Source organism: Argopecten irradians, chromosome 13 (genome assembly GCF_041381155.1).
Source record: "Argopecten irradians isolate NY chromosome 13, Ai_NY, whole genome shotgun sequence".
Lineage (NCBI taxonomy): Eukaryota > Metazoa > Mollusca > Bivalvia > Pectinida > Pectinidae > Argopecten > Argopecten irradians.
This window is the reverse complement of record NC_091146.1, coordinates 37,801,199-37,821,911: the sequence shown is the minus strand read 5'-3', so window position 1 is coordinate 37,821,911 and position 20,713 is coordinate 37,801,199. Positions and strand designations below refer to the sequence as shown.

The 20,713-nt window shown below is 36.8% G+C and overlaps 1 protein-coding gene across 1 annotated transcript in view; it reads left to right on the top strand.

The window, feature by feature from the left end:
• LOC138306294 (protein PIF-like) overlaps positions 1-20,713 on the top strand; it is a 44,193-nt gene that overhangs the window by 16,297 nt on the left and 7,183 nt on the right. The window contains exons 2-12 of the mRNA XM_069246714.1: positions 8,315-8,411; positions 8,530-8,835; positions 9,231-9,372; positions 10,766-10,875; positions 13,769-14,089; positions 14,351-14,548; positions 15,432-15,644; positions 18,025-18,183; positions 18,565-18,932; positions 19,541-19,631; positions 20,113-20,192. Coding sequence (XP_069102815.1) covers positions 8,324-8,411; positions 8,530-8,835; positions 9,231-9,372; positions 10,766-10,875; positions 13,769-14,089; positions 14,351-14,548; positions 15,432-15,644; positions 18,025-18,183; positions 18,565-18,932; positions 19,541-19,631; positions 20,113-20,192 — 2,076 coding nt within the window. The 5' untranslated portion in view covers positions 8,315-8,323. The remainder of the gene's footprint in view (positions 1-8,314; positions 8,412-8,529; positions 8,836-9,230; positions 9,373-10,765; positions 10,876-13,768; positions 14,090-14,350; positions 14,549-15,431; positions 15,645-18,024; positions 18,184-18,564; positions 18,933-19,540; positions 19,632-20,112; positions 20,193-20,713) is intronic.

Here is a 20,713-nt window from a genome sequence, read left to right as displayed (position 1 = left end):
ATGATCTCCGTTAGATAATAGACTACTGCCATGATCTCCGTTAGATAATAGACTACTGCCATGATCTCCGTTAGATAATAGACTACTGCCATGATCTCCGTTAGATAATAGACTACTGCCATGATCTCCGTTAGATAATAGACTACTGCCATGATCTCCGTTTGATAATAGACTACTGCCATGATCTCCGTTAGATAATAGACTACTGCCATGATCTCCGTTAGATAATAGACTACTGCCATGATCTCCGTTAGATAATAGACTACTGCCATGATCTCCGTTAGATAATAGACTACTGCCATGATCTCCGTTAGATAATAGACTACTGCCATGATCTCCGTTAGATAATAGACTACTGCCATGATCTCCGTTAGATAATAGACTACTGCCATGATCTCCGTTAGATAATAGACTACTGCCATGATCTCCGTTAGATAATAGACTACTGCCATGATCTCCGTTTGATAATAGACTACTGCCATGATCTCCGTTAGATAATAGACTACTGCCATGATCTCCGTTAGATAATAGACTACTGCCATGATCTCCGTTAGATAATAGACTACTGCCATGATCTCCGTTAGATAATAGACTACTGCCATGATCTCCGTTAGATAATAGACTACTGCCATGATCTCCGTTAGATAATAGACTACTGCCATGATCTCCGTTAGATAATAGACTACTGCCATGATCTCCGTTAGATAATAGACTACTGCCATGATCTCCGTTAGATAATAGACTACTGCCATGATCTCCGTTAGATAATAGACTACTGCCATGATCTCCGTTAGATATAGATACTGCCATGATCTCCGTTAGATAATAGACTACTGCCATGATCTCCGTTAGATAATAGACTACTGCCATGATCTCCGTTAGATAATAGACTACTGCCATGATCTCCGTTAGATAATAGACTACTGCCATGATCTCCGTTAGATAATAGACTACTGCCATGATCTCCGTTAGATAATAGACTACTGCCATGATCTCCGTTAGATAATAGACTACTGCCATGATCTCCGTTAGATAATAGACTACTGCCATGATCTCCGTTAGATAATAGACTACTGCCATGATCTCCGTTAGATAATAGACTACTGCCATGATCTCCGTTAGATAATAGACTACTGCCATGATCTCCGTTAGATAATAGACTACTGCCATGATCTCCGTTAGATAATAGACTACTGCCATGATCTCCGTTAGATAATAGACTACTGCCATGATCTCCGTTAGATAATGGACTACTGCCATGATCTCCGTTAGATAATAGACTACTGCCATGATCTCCGTTAGATAATAGACTACTGCCATGATCTCCGTTAGATAATAGACTACTGCCATGATCTCCGTTAGATAATAGACTACTGCCATGATCTCCGTTAGATAATAGACTACTGCCATGATCTCCGTTAGATAATAGACTACTGCCATGATCTCCGTTAGATAATAGACTACTGCCATGATCTCCGTTAGATAATAGACTACTGCCATGATCTCCGTTAGATAATAGACTACTGCCATGATCTCCGTTAGATAATAGACTACTGCCATGATCTCCGTTAGATAATAGACTACTGCCATGATCTCCGTTAGATAATAGACTACTGCCATGATCTCCGTTAGATATATAGACTACTGCCATGATCTCCGTTAGATAATAGACTACTGCCATGATCTCCGTTAGATAATAGACTACTGCCATTAGATCTCCGTTAGATAATGACTACTGCCATGATCTCCGTTAGATAATGACTACGCCATGATCTCCGTTAGATAATAGACTACTGCCATGATCTCCGTTAGATAATAGACTACTGCCATGATCTCCGTTAGATAATGGACTACTGCCATGATCTCCGTTAGATAATGGACTACTGCCATGATCTCCGTTAGATAATAGACTACTGCCATGATCTCCGTTAGATAATAGACTACTGCCATGATCTCCGTTAGAAATGACATCCTACTGCATGATCTCCGTTATAATAATAGACTACTGCCATGATCTCCGTTAGATAATAGACTACTGCCATGATCTCCGTTATATAGATACGATGAAGTAGACTACGCCATGATCTCCGTTAGATAATAGACTACTGCCATGATCTCCGTTAGATAATGGACTACTGCCGTGATCTCCGTTAGATAATAGACTACTGCCATGATCTCCGTTAGATAATAGACTACTGCCATGATCTCCGTTAGATAATGGACTACTGCCATGATCTCCGTTAGATAATGGACTACTGCCATGATCTCCGTTAGATAATAGACTACTGCCATGATCTCCGTTAGATAATGGACTACTGCCATGATCTCCGTTAGATAATGACTACTGCCACGATCTCCGTTAGATAATAGAGTACTGCCATGATCTCCGTTAGATAATAGACTACTGCCATGATCTCCGTTAGATAATAGACTACTGCCATGATCTCCGTTAGATAATAGACTACTGCCATGATCTCCGTTAGATAATAGACTACTGCCATGATCTCCGTTACATAATGACTACTGCCATGATCTCCGTTAGATAATAATACTGCCATATCGTTGATAATAGACTACTGCCATGATCTCCGTTAGATAATAGACTACTGCCATGATCTCCGTTAGATAATGGACTACTGCCATGATCTCCGTTAGATAATGACTACTGCCATGATCTCGTTAGATATACACTACTCATGATCTCCGTTAAAATGACTACTGCCATGATCTCCGTTAGATAATAGGACTACTGCCATGATCTCCGTTAGATAATGGACTACTGCCATGATCTCCGTTAGATAATAGACTACTGCCATGATCTCCGTTAGATAATAGACTACTGCCATGATCTCCGTTAGATAATGGACTACTGCCATGATCTCCGTTAGATAATAGACTACTGCCTTGATCTCCGTTTAACTATGTCTGCTGCCATCTCCGTTAGATAATAGACTACTGCCTTGATCTCCGTTAGATAATAGACTACTGACTTGATCTCCGTTACATTATGGACTACTGCCATGATCTCCGTTAGATAATAGACTACTGCCATGATCTCGGTTAGATAATAGACTACTGCCATGATCTCCGTTACATAATAGACTACTGCCATGATCCCCGTTAGATAATAGACTACTGCCATGATCTCCGTTAGATAATAGACTACTGCCATGATCTCCGTTTGATAATAGACTACTGCCATGATCTCGGTTAGATAATAAACTACTGCCATGATCTCCGTTAGATAATGGACTACTGCCATGATCTCCGTTAGATAATGGACTACTGCCATGATCTCCGTTAGATAATAGACTACAGCCATGATCTCCGTTAGATAATAGACTACTGCCATGATCTCGTTTAGATAATAGACTACTGCCATGATCTCCGTTAGATAATAGACTACTGCCATGATCCCCGTTAGATAATAGAGTACTACTGCCTTGATCTCCGTTACATTATGGACTACTGCCATGATCTCCGTTAGATAATAGACTACTGCCATGATCTCCGTTAGATAATAGACTACTGCTATGATCTCCGTTAGATAATAGACTACTGCCATGATCTCCGTTAGATAATAGAGTACTGCCATGATCTCCGTTAGATAATAGACTACTGACATGATCTCCGTTAGATAATAGACTACTGCCATGATCTCCGTTAGATAATAGACTACTGCCATGATCTCCGTTAGATAATAGACTACTGCCATGATCTCCGTTAGATAATAGACTACTGCCATGATCTCCGTTAGATAATAGAGTACTGCCATGATCTCCGTTAGATAATGATAGACTACTGCCATGATCTCCGTTAGATAATAGACTACTGACATGATCTCCGTTTGATAATAGACTACTGCCATGATCTCCGTTTGATAATAGACTACTGCCATGATCTCCGTTTGATAATAGACTACTGCCATGATCTCCGTTAGATAATAGAGTACTGCCATGATCTCCGTTAGATGATAGACTACTGCCATGATCTCCGTTAGATAATAGACTACTGCCATGATCTCCGTTAGATAATAGAGTACTGCCATGATCTCCGTTAGATAATAGACTACTGCCATGATCTCCGTTAGATAATAGACTACTGCCATGATCTCCGTTAGATAATGGACTATTGCCATGATCTCCGTTAGATAATGGACTACTGCCATGATCTCGGTTAGATAATAGACTACTGCCACGATCTCCGTTAGATAATAGACTACTGTCATGATCTCCGTTAGATAATAGACTACTGCTATGATCTCGGTTAGATAATAGACTACTGCCATGATCTCTGTTAGATAATGGACTACTGCCATGATCTCCGTTTGATAATAGACTACTGCCATGATCTCCGTTTGATAATAGACTACTACCATGATCTCGGTTAGATAATAGACTATTGCCATGATATTGGTTCTAAAGTCGCATTCCCTTTACCTCATTGTCCACTACTACAGGTGTGAGTTGTTTTATTTAATGACTAATAACGAAATCCGCTATCTATTACAAAATATTCCGCCTGATGTCAGAAAATGACAGTTTGATGATGGGTTTATTTATCATGATTATCGAATAGTAATACAATATATACTAGGACTGGATTAAAGGACACACTTCCTCATTTATACAATATATACTAGGACTGGATTAAAGGACACACTTCCTCATTTATACAATATATACTAGGACTGGATTAAAGGACACACTTCCTCATTTATACAATATCTACTAGGACTGGATTAAAGGACACACTTCCTCATTTATACAATATATACTAGGAATGGATTAAAGGACACACTTCCTCATTTATACAATATATACTAGGACTGGATTAAAGGACACACTTCCTCATTTATACAATATATACTAGGACTGGATTAAAGGACACACTTCCTCATTTATACAATATATACTAGGACTGGATTAAAGGACACACTTCCTCATTTATACAATATATACTAGGACTGGATTAAAGGACACACTTCCTCATTTATACAATATATACTAGGACTGGATTAAAGGACACACTTCCTCATCTATACAATATATACTAGGACTGGATTAAAGGACACACTTCCTCATTTTACAGATATACCATCATTCATATATACAATATTAAAACGTATTTACCACATAAACAATGATAAAATTTATTTACCATATAAACAATAATAAAACTTATTTATAGTTAAACTTATGTACCATATATACAATAGTAAAACTTATATACCATATTGACAGAGGTGTAGACACATCAATTACTTAAGCGAGAACCATGTATGAAATGTGAAGAGGTAACTTATGTAAGAGTTGTACAGAATTTCCAAGGAAATTCGAGTATGTTCTGATTTCTGTGTTTAACTCTCCACATCAGTAAAACAATTAACGACCACCAACTCCTATCGGTAGTGACCACGACTTATGTTTTAGTGTTAGTCATAAAACAATTAACGACCACCAACTCCTATCGGTAGTGACCACGACTTAGGTTTTAGTTTTAGTCATTAAACAATTAACGACCACCAACTCCTATCGGTAGTGACCACGACTTAGGTTTTAGTTTTAGTCATTAAAAAATTAACGACCACCAACTCCTATCGGTAGTGACCACGACTTATGTTTTAGTGTTAGTCATAAAACAATTAACGACCACCAACTCCTATCGGTAGTGACCACGACTTAGGTTTTAGTTTTAGTCATTAAACAATTAACGACCACCAACTCCTATCGGTAGTGACCACGACTTAGGTTTTAGTTTTAGTCATTAAACAATTAACGACCACCAACTCCTATCGGTAGTGACCACGACTTAGGTTTTAGTTTAAGTCATTAAACAATTAACAACCACCAACTCCTATCGGTAGTGACCACGACTTAGGTTTTAGTTTTAGTCATAAAACAATTAACGACCACCAACTCCTATCGGTAGTGACCACGACTTAGGTTTTAGTTTTAGTCATAAAACAATTAACGACCACCATATCCTATCGGTAGTGACCACGACTTAGGTTTTAGTTTTAGTCATAAAACAAGGCTCTGAGTCGGTAGATTACATTTAGTGACCGTGATATATACAAGTACGAATGTAGTGTTACACCCTCTCTATCTTTAGTATTACGTACCTCCATGTAATAGACACACGTAAATGTGTGAATCAGGTCCGTGATTGACCGGACCATGACAGGTTGATTGTCCGTCCGCTTGACCAGTGGGTCAGTACGTATTCGGGACACTGGATTAAATAGACAGCACGCGAGGCCATTTTAAGGTCAACGATTAATGCGCTATGCTGCATTTGGTCACTAATTATTTACATCCGGGCATGTCGACACGTGACCTAGCTGTCGAGGACATCCTAACCTGGACGGTTGACGTTAGCAGGATACGGAAAACTAAACACGTTTGGATAAGTGGCTAGAAAGTTGAAAATCATGAAAAATTAACAACAGATTTGGATAATGAATTTTTTAAACAACACAATAGACCAAGGGAATTTAAGGATGTATGAGAAAAATTAACTATACACGGAAAAAATGACAAACTAGGAATATGCGAAAATATACCGACGGAGTGTGGTACTGAAATTAACCGATGAAGTTGGTCCGAAAATCAGTCGCCAATCCGGGTCTGTCCGTGATAATGAGTTGACTAAGATTTTGTTACGTTACAGCCTCAATCACGTGTTCTCGTGTAAATAATGTTTGACTTAAACTTACAGACATTTGATTAAAGTGCGTAATACTTGTAATATTTTAGTGTCAAAATGTAAATACTAGTAAAAAAATCATTAGCATAATAGATTAAGGATATTTCACCATGGATATTTTAGCGCTAAAATAGGAAAAAAAACAAAACAAAAAACTACAATTTTAAACCAAAATATGCATATCTATAATACGATTATGAAATATTAAATAAAATAAAAATAAGTCATTATTTTCTATCGCCGTTTCTTATGAAAATTTACCTACATTGGATAGTTCTCCGATATTAATTACACAAATAACTTTACTAATTTACACATTGACGGTTTTCCATGGTAATATTGTTTTATCAATCGTTGTCTTAGGTTACAATAAAACTGACACATTAAAATGAATGATATTCATCCTCTAAATCCCTATGGTTACAATTTCAGCCCCAAACAGTGTAGTTATACATCATTGTAGTGCAATCTAAACGGCACATAAATGTGGTTCTGATAAGCTTAGTACACATAACACATACAATGTACGTGTAGTCTTTGGGCAACATAAGAGGAATATTAAACCTGGTGACACATGCTTTTATATACTCTTTGTGTTCAGAGTATTACTGAAATATAATTAAACCAAATTCCTTATATTATTAGTTATATAGTCAGTCACTGACCCCCTATAAAGACATAAAGGGTCAGTAAGATTTATAGGGGGCGAGGGCGTAGCCCGAGATTCCTATACTTCTTACTGACCCTCTATGACTTTATAGGGGTCAGTAACTGACTATATAACGAATTTATTTGTTTCATTAGTTCTTTGTTTCCTATTTGTTTAGTAAAGAATATGAAATCAAACTTGAATTATGCTGGCGAACGATAACAACAATCGTTGCTTTTAAAATAATTGGCCTAGGCTACATAATTATTTATGAGTTTCTATCCAGAATCTTCCAATATACTGTATAAGGAATCGCAGAATAATTCATAAATCAACAACCATTTCGACATTCCTATGTGCATAGGAGGCCTACCTCAATACCACACCAAACTGGCTGTATATTAAAAGCATCACAAACAAATATTAAAAGTGATACAAACATCCATCCAACATTTAAAGCACAATCTCATTGATCATCTCTGCATTCTCGCGTCATCAACTTTCAAACTGGCGTAGTAGAAACAATATAATATCTTAACCTTTATTTTATATGTAATACAATAACTTTGTATTTTTTATAATATCATAACTTTATGTTTTTATATAATGTCATAACCTTATGTTTTATATGTAATATCATAACCTTATGTTGTATATATAATATCATAACCTTCTGTTGTATATATAATATCATAACCTTCTGTTGTATATATAATATCATAACCATATGTTTTATATAATATCATAATATTATGTTGTATATATAATATCATAACCTTATGTTGTATATATATTATCATAACCTTCTGTTTTATATAATATCATAACCTTATGTTGTATATATAATATCATAACCTTATGTTGTATATATAATATCATATCTTTATGCTTTATATATAATATCATAACACATAATACTGGCATAACCTTAAGTTTTTATTGTCTGTTCGTAATTAGTGGAACAAGATGGACCAGACTCAAAGAGCATCAAAAAGGCATATATGGCACGTGATTATTCTACTCCTAACCATCACAGCCACTGCACATGCGCAGAGTAAGTGTTAACTTATAGTTTGCTGTATTGTTTGATTTGATGTGAAAATCGTTTTGTTCGCTAACGGATAGATGTCGGTGATTCCGGTAAATGATATTGTTTTTTTTTCACATTTTAGATATCACATGTGCAGTGCCCTCCGACGTTGTCTTCGTCTTAGACGGATCAGAAAGTCTGAGCGCGGAGAACTTTTCCAACATGAAGACGTTTGTGATCCAGTTACTCTCCAAATTCCAAGTGTCCTCGTCCTTCGCTAGAGTGGGTGTGATCGTGTTCGGAACAATCCCCGGGGACATCATATACCTAGGCACAGTCAACTACCTTCAGGTGCTCGACCTTACCATACGGAGCCTCAACCAACCCAAATCCGGAACCGGAACCCCAAAAGCCATTGAGAGCATGCGCAGAATGTTCAATGAAAGGGGCAAGTTTTAATTACATAAGTAATTGTTAAATGGGCTGTGTTACGGACAAAAACTTCATATTTTGCTAACTTTCAATTATATATTTTGTTTACTTTCAATTGTATATTATGCTTACTGTAAATTACATATTTTGCTAACTGTAAATATTACATACTTTGTTAATTGTAAATTATATAGTTTGCTAACTGTAAGTTACATACTTTAGTTTTACCTTGACACTTTTCTGACTGTGAGTGTACCGTTAATTAAAGACTTCACTAGTTATTCATTTTAAACAAGTGAATTACAGAATGGCATATTTTTAAATCGTCAGTGAAATGCTATGCTTATATGAGGTAAAAGTCATGACAATTAAGTCCGATACGGTTACGGTAATTAATGTGCTCATATGTAGGTCGAGCGGGCGTCGATAAAGTTGGAATCGTCATCACGGACGGCCGGTCAGTTTCTCCGGAACAAACAAAGCAGCAGGCAGACCTTGCCAAGAGTGCCGGCATCAGCATGATCTCCATAGGATTTGGATCCAATGTGTTCCGGTAAGTTCTCTATCCAATGTGTTCCTTTAAGTCCTCGGATCCAATGTGTTCCGTTAAGTCCTCGTATTTAATGTGTTTCGTTAAGTTCTCGGATCCAATGTGTTCTGGTAAGTCCCCGGATCCAATGTGTTCCGGTAAGTTCTCGGATCCAATGTGTTCCGTTAAGCTCTCGGATCCAATGTGTTTCGTTTTAAGTCCTCGGATCAAATGTGGTCCGGTAAGTCCTCGGATCCAATGTGTTCCGGTAAGTCCTCTGATCCAATATGTTCCGTTAAGTCTTCGTATTCAATGTGTTCCGGTAAGTCCTTTGGTCCAATGTGTTCCGTTAAGTCCTCGGATACAATGCGTTCAAGTTAACCTTGGATCCAATGTGTTCCTTTAAGTTTTCGGTTAAATGTGTTCCGTTAAGCCCTCGATCAAATGTGTTCCGTTAAGCCCTCGATCAAATGTGTTCCGTTTAGCCCTCAGTCAAATGTGTTCCGTTAAGCCCTCAGTCAAATGTGTTCCGTTAAGTCCTCGGTCAAATGTGTTCCGTTAAGCCCTCGGTCAAATGTGTTCCGTTAAGTCCTCGGTCAAATGTGTTCCGTTAAGCCCTCGGTCAAATGTGTTCCGTTAAGCCCTCGGTCAAATGTGTTCCGTTAAGTCCTCGGTCAAATGTGTTCCGTTAAGCCCTAGGTCAAATGTGTTCCGTTAAGCCCTAGGTCAAATGTGTTCCGTTAAGCCCTAGGTCAAATGTGTTCCGTTAAGCCCTCGGTCAAATGTGTTCCGTTAAGCCCTAGGTCAAATGTGTTCCGTTAAGCCCTCGGTCAAATGTGTTCCGTTAAGCCTCGGTCAAATGTGTTCCGTTAAGCCCTAGGTCAAATGTGTTCCGTTAAGCCCTCGGTCAAATGTGTTCCGTTAAGTCCTCGGTCAAATGTGTTCCGTTAAGCCCTAGGTCAAATGTGTTCCGTTAAGTCCTCGGTCCAATATGTTCCGTTAAGCCCTAGGTCAAATGTGTTCCGTTAAGCCCTAGGTCAAATGTGTTCCGTTAAGCCCTAGGTCAAATGTGTTCCGTTAAGCCCTAGGTCAAATGTGTTCCGTTAAGCCCTCGGTCAAATGTGTTCCGTTAAGCCCTAGGTCAAATGTGTTCCGTTAAGCCCTCGGTCAAATGTGTTCCGTTAAGTCCTCGGTCCAATATGTTCCGTTAAGTCCTCGGTCAAATGTGTTTCGGTAATACAGAAAACTGTGGGGATGATTACAGTTATTCTGCCCGCCATCTTGGTGTTTTGTCACAAGTAACGACCCGTCTTCTCTCGTAAAAAACAATGACCATACATATGACCTTGTTATTGACAGTAGAACATGCTATGGTTCTACCTTTTAATCAAGTATTTGGATTTTTACTTGGTTACAGGACTGAGTTGGAGCAAATCGCCAGCAATAGCTCGTTGGTGTTTGAATCGAATGACTTCAACCTTTTACTGAGTGAAGTGGAGATCGCAATGCGCAGTCTCATCTGTCATGGTAAGTTCGGGCATGCGCGGTCTCATCTGCTATAGTAAGTAGGAGCATGCGTGGTCTCATATGTAATGGTTGGAAGGTACTTCTCAAGTCTCACTTCCTTTGTTGATAAATTAGCGGTAATTTTGTCAGATTTGTTGAAATTTTGGGATGGTTTTGTAAGATTTGATGATATTTTGGAATGAATTGTAAGATTTGGTTTTATTTTGGGATGGTGTTGTAAGATTTGTTGAATTTTTTGGATGGTTTTGTAAGATTTTTTGTAATTTTGGGATGGTTTTGTGAGATTTGTTAATATTTTGGGATTATTTGGAAGATTTGTTGAAATTTTGGGATGGTTTTGTAAGATTTGTTGATATTTTGGGATGGTTTTGTAAGATTTGTTGATATTTTGGGATGGTTTTGTAAGATTTGTTGAAATTTTGGGATGGTTTTGTAAGATTTGTTGATATTTTGGGATGGTTTTGTAAGATTTGTTGAAATTTTGGGATGGTTTTGTAAGATTTGTTGATATTTTGGAATGGTTTTGTAAGATTTGTTGATATTTTGGGATGGTTTTGTAAGATTTGTTGAAATTTTGGGATGGTTTTGTAAGATTTGTTGATATTTTGGAATGGTTTTGTAAGATTTGTTGAATTTTTTTTGGATGGTTTTTAAGACCTTTTGTAATTTTGGGATGGTTTTGTGAGATTTGTTAATACTTTGGGATGGTTTTGGAAGATTTGTTGAAATTTTGGGATGGTTTTGTAAGATTTGTTGTTATTTTGGGATGGTTTTGTAAGATTTGTTGATATTTTGGAATGGTTTTGTAAGATTTGTTGAAATTTTGTGATGGTTTTGTAAGATTTGTTGAATTTTTTGGATGGTTCTGTAAGATTTTTTGTAATTTTGAGATGGTTATGTGAGATTTGTTGAAATTTTGGGATGGTTTTGTAAGATTTGTGTATATTTTAGGATGGTTTTGTAAAATTTGTTGATATTTTGGAATGGTTTTGTAAGATTTGTTTAAATTTTGTGATGGTTTTGTAAGATTTGATATTTTGGGATGGTTTTGTAAGATTTGTTGATATTTTGGAATGGTTTTGTAAGATTTGTTGAAATTTTGGGAAGGTTTTGTAAGATTTGTTGTTATTTTGGGATGGTTTTGTAAGATTTGTTGTTATCTTAGGATGGTTTTGTAAGATTTGTTGAAATTTTGGGATGGTTTTGTAAGATTTGTTGAAATTTTGGGATGGTTTTGTAAGATTTGTTGTTATTTTGGGATGGTTTTGTAAGATTTGTTGTTATCTTAGGGTGGTTTTGTAAGATTTGTTGAAATTTTGGGATGGTTTTGTAAGATTTTTTGATATTTTGGGATGGTTTTGTAAGATTTGTTGATATTTTGGGATGGTTTTGGAAGACTTGTTGTTATTTTGGGATAGTTTTGTAAGATTTGTTGAAATTTTGGGATGGTTTTGTAAGATTTGATATTTTGGGATGGTTTTGTGAGATTTGTTGAAATTTTGGGATGGTTTTGTAAGATTTTTTGATATTTTGGGATGGTTTTGTGAGATTTGTTGAAATTTTGGGATGGTTTTGTAAGATTTTTTGATATTTTGGGATGGTTTTGTAAGATTTGTTGATATTTTGGGATGGTTTTGTAAGATTTGTTGATATTTTGGAATGGTTTTGTAAGATTTGGTTTTATTTTGGGATGGTTTTGTAAGATTTGTTGAAATTTTGGGATGGTTTTGTAAGATTTGTTGATATTTTAGAATGGTTTTTTAAGATTTGTTGAATTTTTTGGATGGTTTTTAAGACTTTTTGTAATTTTGGGATGGTTTTGTTAGATTTTTTGTAATTTTGGGAATATTTTGGGATAGTTTGGAAGATTTGTTGTTATTTTGGGATTGTTTTGTAAGATTTGTTGATATTTTGTGATGGTTTTGTAAGATTTGTTGATATTTAGTGATATTTTTTTTTAGATTTGTTGATATTTTGTGATATTGAGTGAAATTTTTTTAAGATTTGTTGATATTTTGGGATGGTTTTGTAAGATTTGTTGTTATCTTAGGGTGGTTTTGTAACATTTGTTGAAATTTTGGGATGGTTTTGTGAGATTTGTTGTAATTTTGGGATGGTTTTGTAAGATTTTTTGATATTTTGGGATGGTTTTGTAAGATTTGTTGATATTTTGGGATGGTTTTGGAAGATTTGTTGTTATTTTGGGATAGTTTTTAAGATTTGTTGAAATTTTGGGATGGTTTTGTAAGATTTGTTGATATTTTGGGATGGTTTTGTAAGATTTGTTGAAATTTTGGGATGGTTTTGTAAGATTTGTTGATATTTTGGGATGGTTTTGTAAGATTTGTTGATATTTTGGGATGGTTTTGTAAGATTTGTTGATATTTTGGAATGGTTTTGTAAGATTTGGTTTTATTTTGGGATGGTTTTGTAAGATTTGTTGAAATTTTGGGATGGTTTTGTAAGATTTGTTGATATTTTAGAATGGTTTTTTAAGATTTGTTGAATTTTTTGGATGGTTTTTAAGACTTTTTGTAATTTTAAGACTTTTTGTAATTTTGGGATGGTTTTGTTAGATTTTTTGTAATTTTGGGAATATTTTGGGATAGTTTGGAAGATTTGTTGTTATTTTGGGATTGTTTTGTAAGATTTGTTGATATTTTGTGATGGTTTTGTAAGATTTGTTGATATTTAGTGATATTTTTTTAGATTTGTTGATATTTTGTGATATTGAGTGAATTTTTTTTAAGATTTGTTGATATTTTGGGATGGTTTTGTAAGATTTGTTGTTATCTTAGGGTGGTTTTGTAACATTTGTTGAAATTTTGGGATGGTTTTGTGAGATTTGTTGTAATTTTGGGATGGTTTTGTAAGATTTGTTATTCTGTTGTAGTGATCACCACCACTGTTTCAACTTCTACCACAACAACGACCACCACACCAGCGCCAACCACACGGGCGCCGACTACACAGGCGCCAACCACACAAGCGCCAACCACACAGGCGCCAACCACACAAGCACCAACCACACAGGCGCCAACAACACAGGCTCCGACAACACAAGCGCCAACCACACAGGCACCTACTACACAAGCGCCAACTACGCAGGCGCGCATCACCCGGGCGCCTACTACGCAGGCGCCGACTACGCGACGTCCAATCACACCGATACCCACAATGCCCCCTACCGGAAGTTTGTTGTCGACAGTTATCAGTAAGTAACGCCTACATAACTCCTAGATCATAAAACCCTCTTAATACTCAGATTAGATTGAATATCAAAACAACGACAAACTTCATTTTTTTGTTTTTATCTTCACAACAATAAGCTTTAAATTGGCTATTCGATATAAGTGAACTCTGTGTGACCTATACGAGTTTAGTAGCTATTATAATGAATTAATTAAAACATTAGTAATATCCAATGATAATGAACTATGAACTTTGTTTAGAATCCGCTGTGGTTTTGTTGTAGGTGACATCTGTCCTAATTGTATAATAGGACGTAATTGGGGATACAGGCCCTACCCTGGGGACTGTACTCGCTACATCTCAATGTTCCCCGACGGCCGGGGCGGCCGAGTAGCTAGTGTACAAAAGTGTCCGTTCGGATCCTGGTGGGACTCCTACAGCGTGTCCTGTCGGTACCCTGTAGACGTCACGTGCACTGACGGTCAGTTCTCGTTATTCCTTCCTTCCTTCCTTCCTTCAGTAGTTTCTCCTCAATACGCCAACTAATCATTCATTCATGTATTTATATATTTTCTCATTGGTGCGTTCGTTCAAACATTAATCCATCAATTTAATTATTTATTTCATCACCTTACTCATTCAAATAATGAATCCTTTCACCAACTTAATCATCCATTCCTGTATATATTTACCTATTCATCCGTTCGTTTGCTTGTTCGTTTATTTATTTATTTTTATTTATTTTTATAGTGTTTTGATTAGCCAGTTTAATGACTCATTTATATCTGGCGATGCAAATAAAAAGGCATGTATTTGAGATTTTAAAAGATATAAAAAATTTTTTTTTCAAATTTCGGTACTAGTTTGTACACGTACACGTATACTTGTGTGTCAATGGTTGTTTATATATGGAAGTCACTCATTCGAGACAGGTGGTCACGTGCACATGGACAGAGGAGTGCATCGAGTACGATACGCATAATATGTGGACGGATTATTATTTTGATTTCTATTCACCTGTGTGGAAATTTTATTTTTAGAAACATCATAGTGACAGCTTAGAGGAGTTGACAAAAGCTAAAAGACTTGGTTTATATATTAGTAGGTGATACAGTTACACAGTAGACAAAGGCTAAGCATATATGTACATGTATAGACTGAGCGCACGGGTGTCAATTTAAGCGCTTTATATAGGGTGAGAGCGTCGGAATACTGGTAGAGAGAAAAACGAAAATCTCATAAATGATTCTTGAAATAAGAGCGCACTCCTATTTTATTTAGATCTTAAATTAAATACTTGTTTAACATGCATTGTCAATTTAAGTATTTGTAATTTTTCTTCCGTGTATCTGTGTGATTGACAGATCCGTGTCGTGGCATTAGTTACGGTGCCTTCCCTATGGAGGACCTCTGTTCCGGGTTTTGGTACTGTATCAATGGTAAAGCCTATCCCTCGTGCTGCCCCAAACAGAACCAGCGTTTCCTTGGTAACGGGCCACAACTAAATTGTTCCGACGATGTTTTCTGTGCCGATAGTTGCCCGCCAGCGGACCTTAACAGGCTCACAGGACAGACAGGTAATTATCTTAATGAATAGTTCATGCAAATTACAATTTAATTGTACATTAAATTACGTAAATGACATTTGCGTCAGGGATAAAATTAGGAACACCAACTACACTTTTAAATATCCCCCGCCCAACGAACAAATGGGTTCCGTCCGTCCGTCTGTCCGTCCGTACGAATGGTTTCCGAAGCATAACTCTAAAACCAGTAGAGATATTTCCACGAAACTTCATAGACACATTGGTCTTATGGTCTAGTAGTGCCTTTTGCTATTTTTAGGTTTTCATTTTTTGTACTTTTTCCGTAACCATGGAAACATTGCTGAAAATATCATATTTTTGTACCAGGTTCGTTTCCGCAGCATAACTGGAAAACCGGTTGAGATATATGCACGGAACTCCATAGGCACATTATTCTTCTGGTCTAGTAGTGCCTTTTGCTATTTTAAGGTTTTCACTTTTTGTACTTTTTTCTGTAACCATGGAAACATTGCTGAAAATGACAGATTTTTGTGTAAGAATCGTTTCCGGAGCACAACTCTAAAACCAGCAGAGATATTTCCACGAAACTTCATAGACACATTTTTTTATGGTCTAGTAGTACCTATTGCTATTTTTAGGTTTTCATTTTTTGCACTTTTTCCGTTACCATGGAAACATTGCTGAAAATATCATGGTAAATGGTAAATGTTACTTTGCAAAACTCCACCCATCTTTGTGTATATAGTCTAATATAAATGTCAAGGCTGTATACCTGATTCAACAATTGCAGCCCCGCTCTACTTGAATTATACTCCATCCTTCTTTAGCTCAACATCCTTTTTCCTGGGTTTTTTTTCATACACATAAGTCTCCACAATCAAAATTACTTCAGCTTTGATATCTCCATTGGCGGGGAATCTGAATGACTATGTCCTTGTTTCGAATATATAAGTGTAAACATAAAGGGAAACGGTCTCCTGTAGCATGATTAATGAGTAACTTCTCTTTGACTTCGGTCTGAAGAAGGCCGTATAGTGGCTGAATATATATTCCATAGACATAATTTTTATTTTACTTTGAATTTATTTTGGCCTTTTATTTCGGATTATTAATATACTAGCTTTAAACCGTTTTCACCTCATTATGATTCCCTTTGTTTAATTCCGTCTTTCTAATCCTCCAGAGTTACTTCCCTTAGTTTAACTCTGTCTATATAATCCTACAGAGTTACTTCCCTTGTTTTAACTCCTTCTATCTTATCCTCAAAAGTTGCCTCCCTTTGTTTTACTCCGTCACTCTGGTACTCCAGAGTTGCATCCCTTGGTTTAACTCTATCACACTGGTTGTCTAGAGTTGCATCCCTTGGTTTAACTCTGTAACTAAGGTTTTCCATAGTTACTTACCTTGGTTAAAATCTTTAACTCTGGTTCTTCATAGTTACTCCCCTTGGTTAAACCCCTCTACTCTGGTTTTCCAGAGTTGCATCCCTTGGTTTAACTCCTTAACTCTGGTTCTTCGGAGTTCATCCCTTGGTTAAACTCCGTAACTCTGGTTTTCCATAGTTACTTCCCTTGGTTAAACTCCTAGTTACTTCCCTTGGTTAAACTCCTTTACTCTGGTTCTTCGGAGTTAATCCCTTGGTTAAAATCCGTAACTCTGGTTTATCAGAGTTACTTACCTTGACTCCGTAACTCTGGTTCTCCATAGTTACTTCCCTTGGTTAAGCTCCTTAACTTTAGTTCTCCAGAGTTGCATCCCTTGGTTAAACTCCGTAACTCTGGTTCTCCGGAGTTGCTTCCCTAGGTTAAACTCCTTTACTGTGGTTTTCCAGAATTGCACCTCTTGGTTAAACTCCTGAACTCTGGTTCTCCAGAGTTACTTCCCTTGGTTAAACTCCATCAATCTAATCCTCCAAAGTTACTTCCCTTGGTTTAACTCCGTCATTCTGGTTGAGAGTTTTATCCCTTAATTTAACTCTATCACACTAGAACTCCAGAGTTGCATCCCTTAATTTAACTCTATCACACTAGAACTCCAGAGTTGCATCCCTTAATTTAACTCTATCACACTAGAACTCCAGAGTTGCATCCCTTAATTTAACTCTATCACACTAGAACTCCAGAGTTGCATCCCTTGGTTTAACTCTTTAACTCTGGTTGAGAGTTTAATCCCTTGGTTTTACTCTATCACACTGGTTCTCTAGAGTTGCATCCCTTGGTTTAACTCTATCACTATCTAAACTGGTGATGAAGGAAGCCAAGGTTTTTGGCGATGGCATGATTAACATGTGGAGATTCTCAAACTCAGATTTCCAACGGAGCCTCGTTATCACGTTCAAGTTCAGGTACAGTTGGCAGTAAAAACACTAAGGCAGCTATAATGACACTTGTCCTTATTGTTTATGTTACAGTTTGTGCAAGTTATCCACATCCCTCTGACCGAACTCAATATTTAGAGTACGCTCCCGGAAGTGGAAACATAACGCGTGATTGTGCAACCGGAACCTATTTTATACCAGCTGACTGCGCATGCACGGGAATTGATGACCTCGCTAGTCTACCCCTCCAAAGTAAGTAGATGTACAAAGTTATACGCGTGACAGTGACATGAGTCTGTGGTATACTGTATGTGTATGATTGTGTTGTCAGACTGTGATCCTGAGGTGTACTGTATGTGTATGATTGTGTCGTACAGTATGTGTATGATTGTGTCGACAGACTGTGATCCTGAGGTGTACTGTATGTGTATGATTGTGTTGACAGACTGTGATCCTGAGGTGTACTGTATGTGTATGATTGTGTGGACAGGCTGTGATCCTGAGGTGTACTGTATGTGTATGATTGTGTTGACAGGCTGTGATCCTGAGGTGTACTTTGTGTGTACTGTATGATTGTGTTGACAGGCTATGATCCTGAGGTGTACTGAATGTGTTATGTTTATTTTTCGACAGGCTGTGATCCCGAGGTTTACTTTAACTTCGATGATAACTTCAGTGATCTGTCCGGAAATGAGATCGCCGCTGGACTAGAGAATGTTGCCTTGGTGATGAAGGAAGCCAAGTTTTTTGGCGATGGCATGATTAACATGTGGAGATTCTCAAATTCAGATTTCCAACGGAGCCTCGTTATCACGTTCAAGTTCAGGCCTGATGACGTCATCACACCTGGACCAATCCAGGCGGTCGTTACAAACTGTATCTTCAGTGACCAAGAGGAAGCGTCCGTGGCTATCAGTCTCATCCCGGGAAGTGACCCGAACGTTCTATATTTCAAGACGCAGACGACACAAGGTGTGGCAGAATTGTTTGTCCCGTTTGACGTAAGTCTCCTCGCTCTGACGTCAGATTGGCGGACATCTTGAATTTAAATATTTTTCTTCATTCGCAGCTAGGTAATACACCTTGCACTTTTATTCAGCTCGATTCTAATTTCACAATTTAACATTGACCAGTCTGGCGACTTTGGACATGATGTCGGTGTCATGACTAATACGTTTAAACTGTCATTTGTACATGCTATATACACTAGTAAATATAATCCCATGGTTATTTGGTGACAGAAAATGTTCTCTATGGACTTGCTAAACTAAAATGTACAAGCTTTTGCAAATTAGCCAATTTACCAACAATTTTACACAACAATATACGAGTCAACACTGATATCTAAGGTTTGGACCGATGTATAGATATTTTATATCAACTGTGTTATTTTCATGTACACCTAGCAAGTGATATAAAGGTAAACAAAATATTACTAGTTTATACAGGGTCTAAATCTTAACTTAAGAGTGGATAGACTGGTTCACTTCCCTTAGTTCTCTACTCTCCGCCAGGTTGCGCTCCGCTCACTACGGAGCGTACACAAGGGAGGTAACTGAGGCGGGAACCAGTCTAGTGTTATTCTATTATTATTTTGTTTGTACTTCAGCCAAGCTCCACAAGTTCTGTTGTGTACATCTACGATGGAATGAAACTCATCGGCCGCGTGAACAGTGAGGAGCGCACAGCTCCCCTCTCAGGTGAGTCTGACGTGTAGATATCTGTGTTCTATGTACCAGGTAGTATAATGATCTGTGTTCTATGTACCAGGTGATATATTAATCTGTGTTCTATGTACCAGGTGATATATTAACCTGTGTTATATGTACAAGGTGATATATTAATGGTGTGTTCTATGTACCTGGTGATATGTCAATGTGTGTGTTCTATGTACCAGGTGATTATATTAATGTGTGTTCTATGTACCAGGTGATATATTAATGTGTGTTCTATGTACCAGGTGATATATTGATCTGTGTTCTATGTACCAGGTGTATATATCAATCTGTGTTCTATGTACAAGGTGATATATTGATCTGTGTTCTATGTACCAGGTGATATATCAATCTGTGTTCTATGTACCAGGTGATATATTAGTGTGTGTGTTCTATGTACCAGGTGATATATTAATGTATGTTCTATGTAACCAGGTGATATATTAATCTGTGTTCTATGTACCAGGTGATATATTACGCCGACAGAGTGGTATTGTTATTGGAGCTGGGAGTATGATGTCAAACTACCGTGGGAGTCTTGACGAGGTAAATAACTACATCATAGTTATACTACAGTATACTTATACCACAATAAACTTATATTACACTATACATATATACTTATACTACAATATACTTATACTACAACATACATACTACAACAACCATACTTATACTACAATATACTTATACTACAATACAACTACAACAACATATATATACTACAATATATACTACAATATACTTATACTACAATATACTTATACTACAACAATAGTACTTACTTATACTACAATATACTTATACTACAATATACTTATACTACAATATACTTATACTACAATATACTTATACTACAATATACTACTACAATATACTTATACTACAACATAACTTTATACTACAACATACTTATACTACAATATACTTATACTACAATATACTTATACTACAATATACTTATACTACATACAACTTATACTACAATATACTTATACTACAATTATACTTATACTACAATATACTTATACTACAATATACTATACTACACAATATACTACAATATA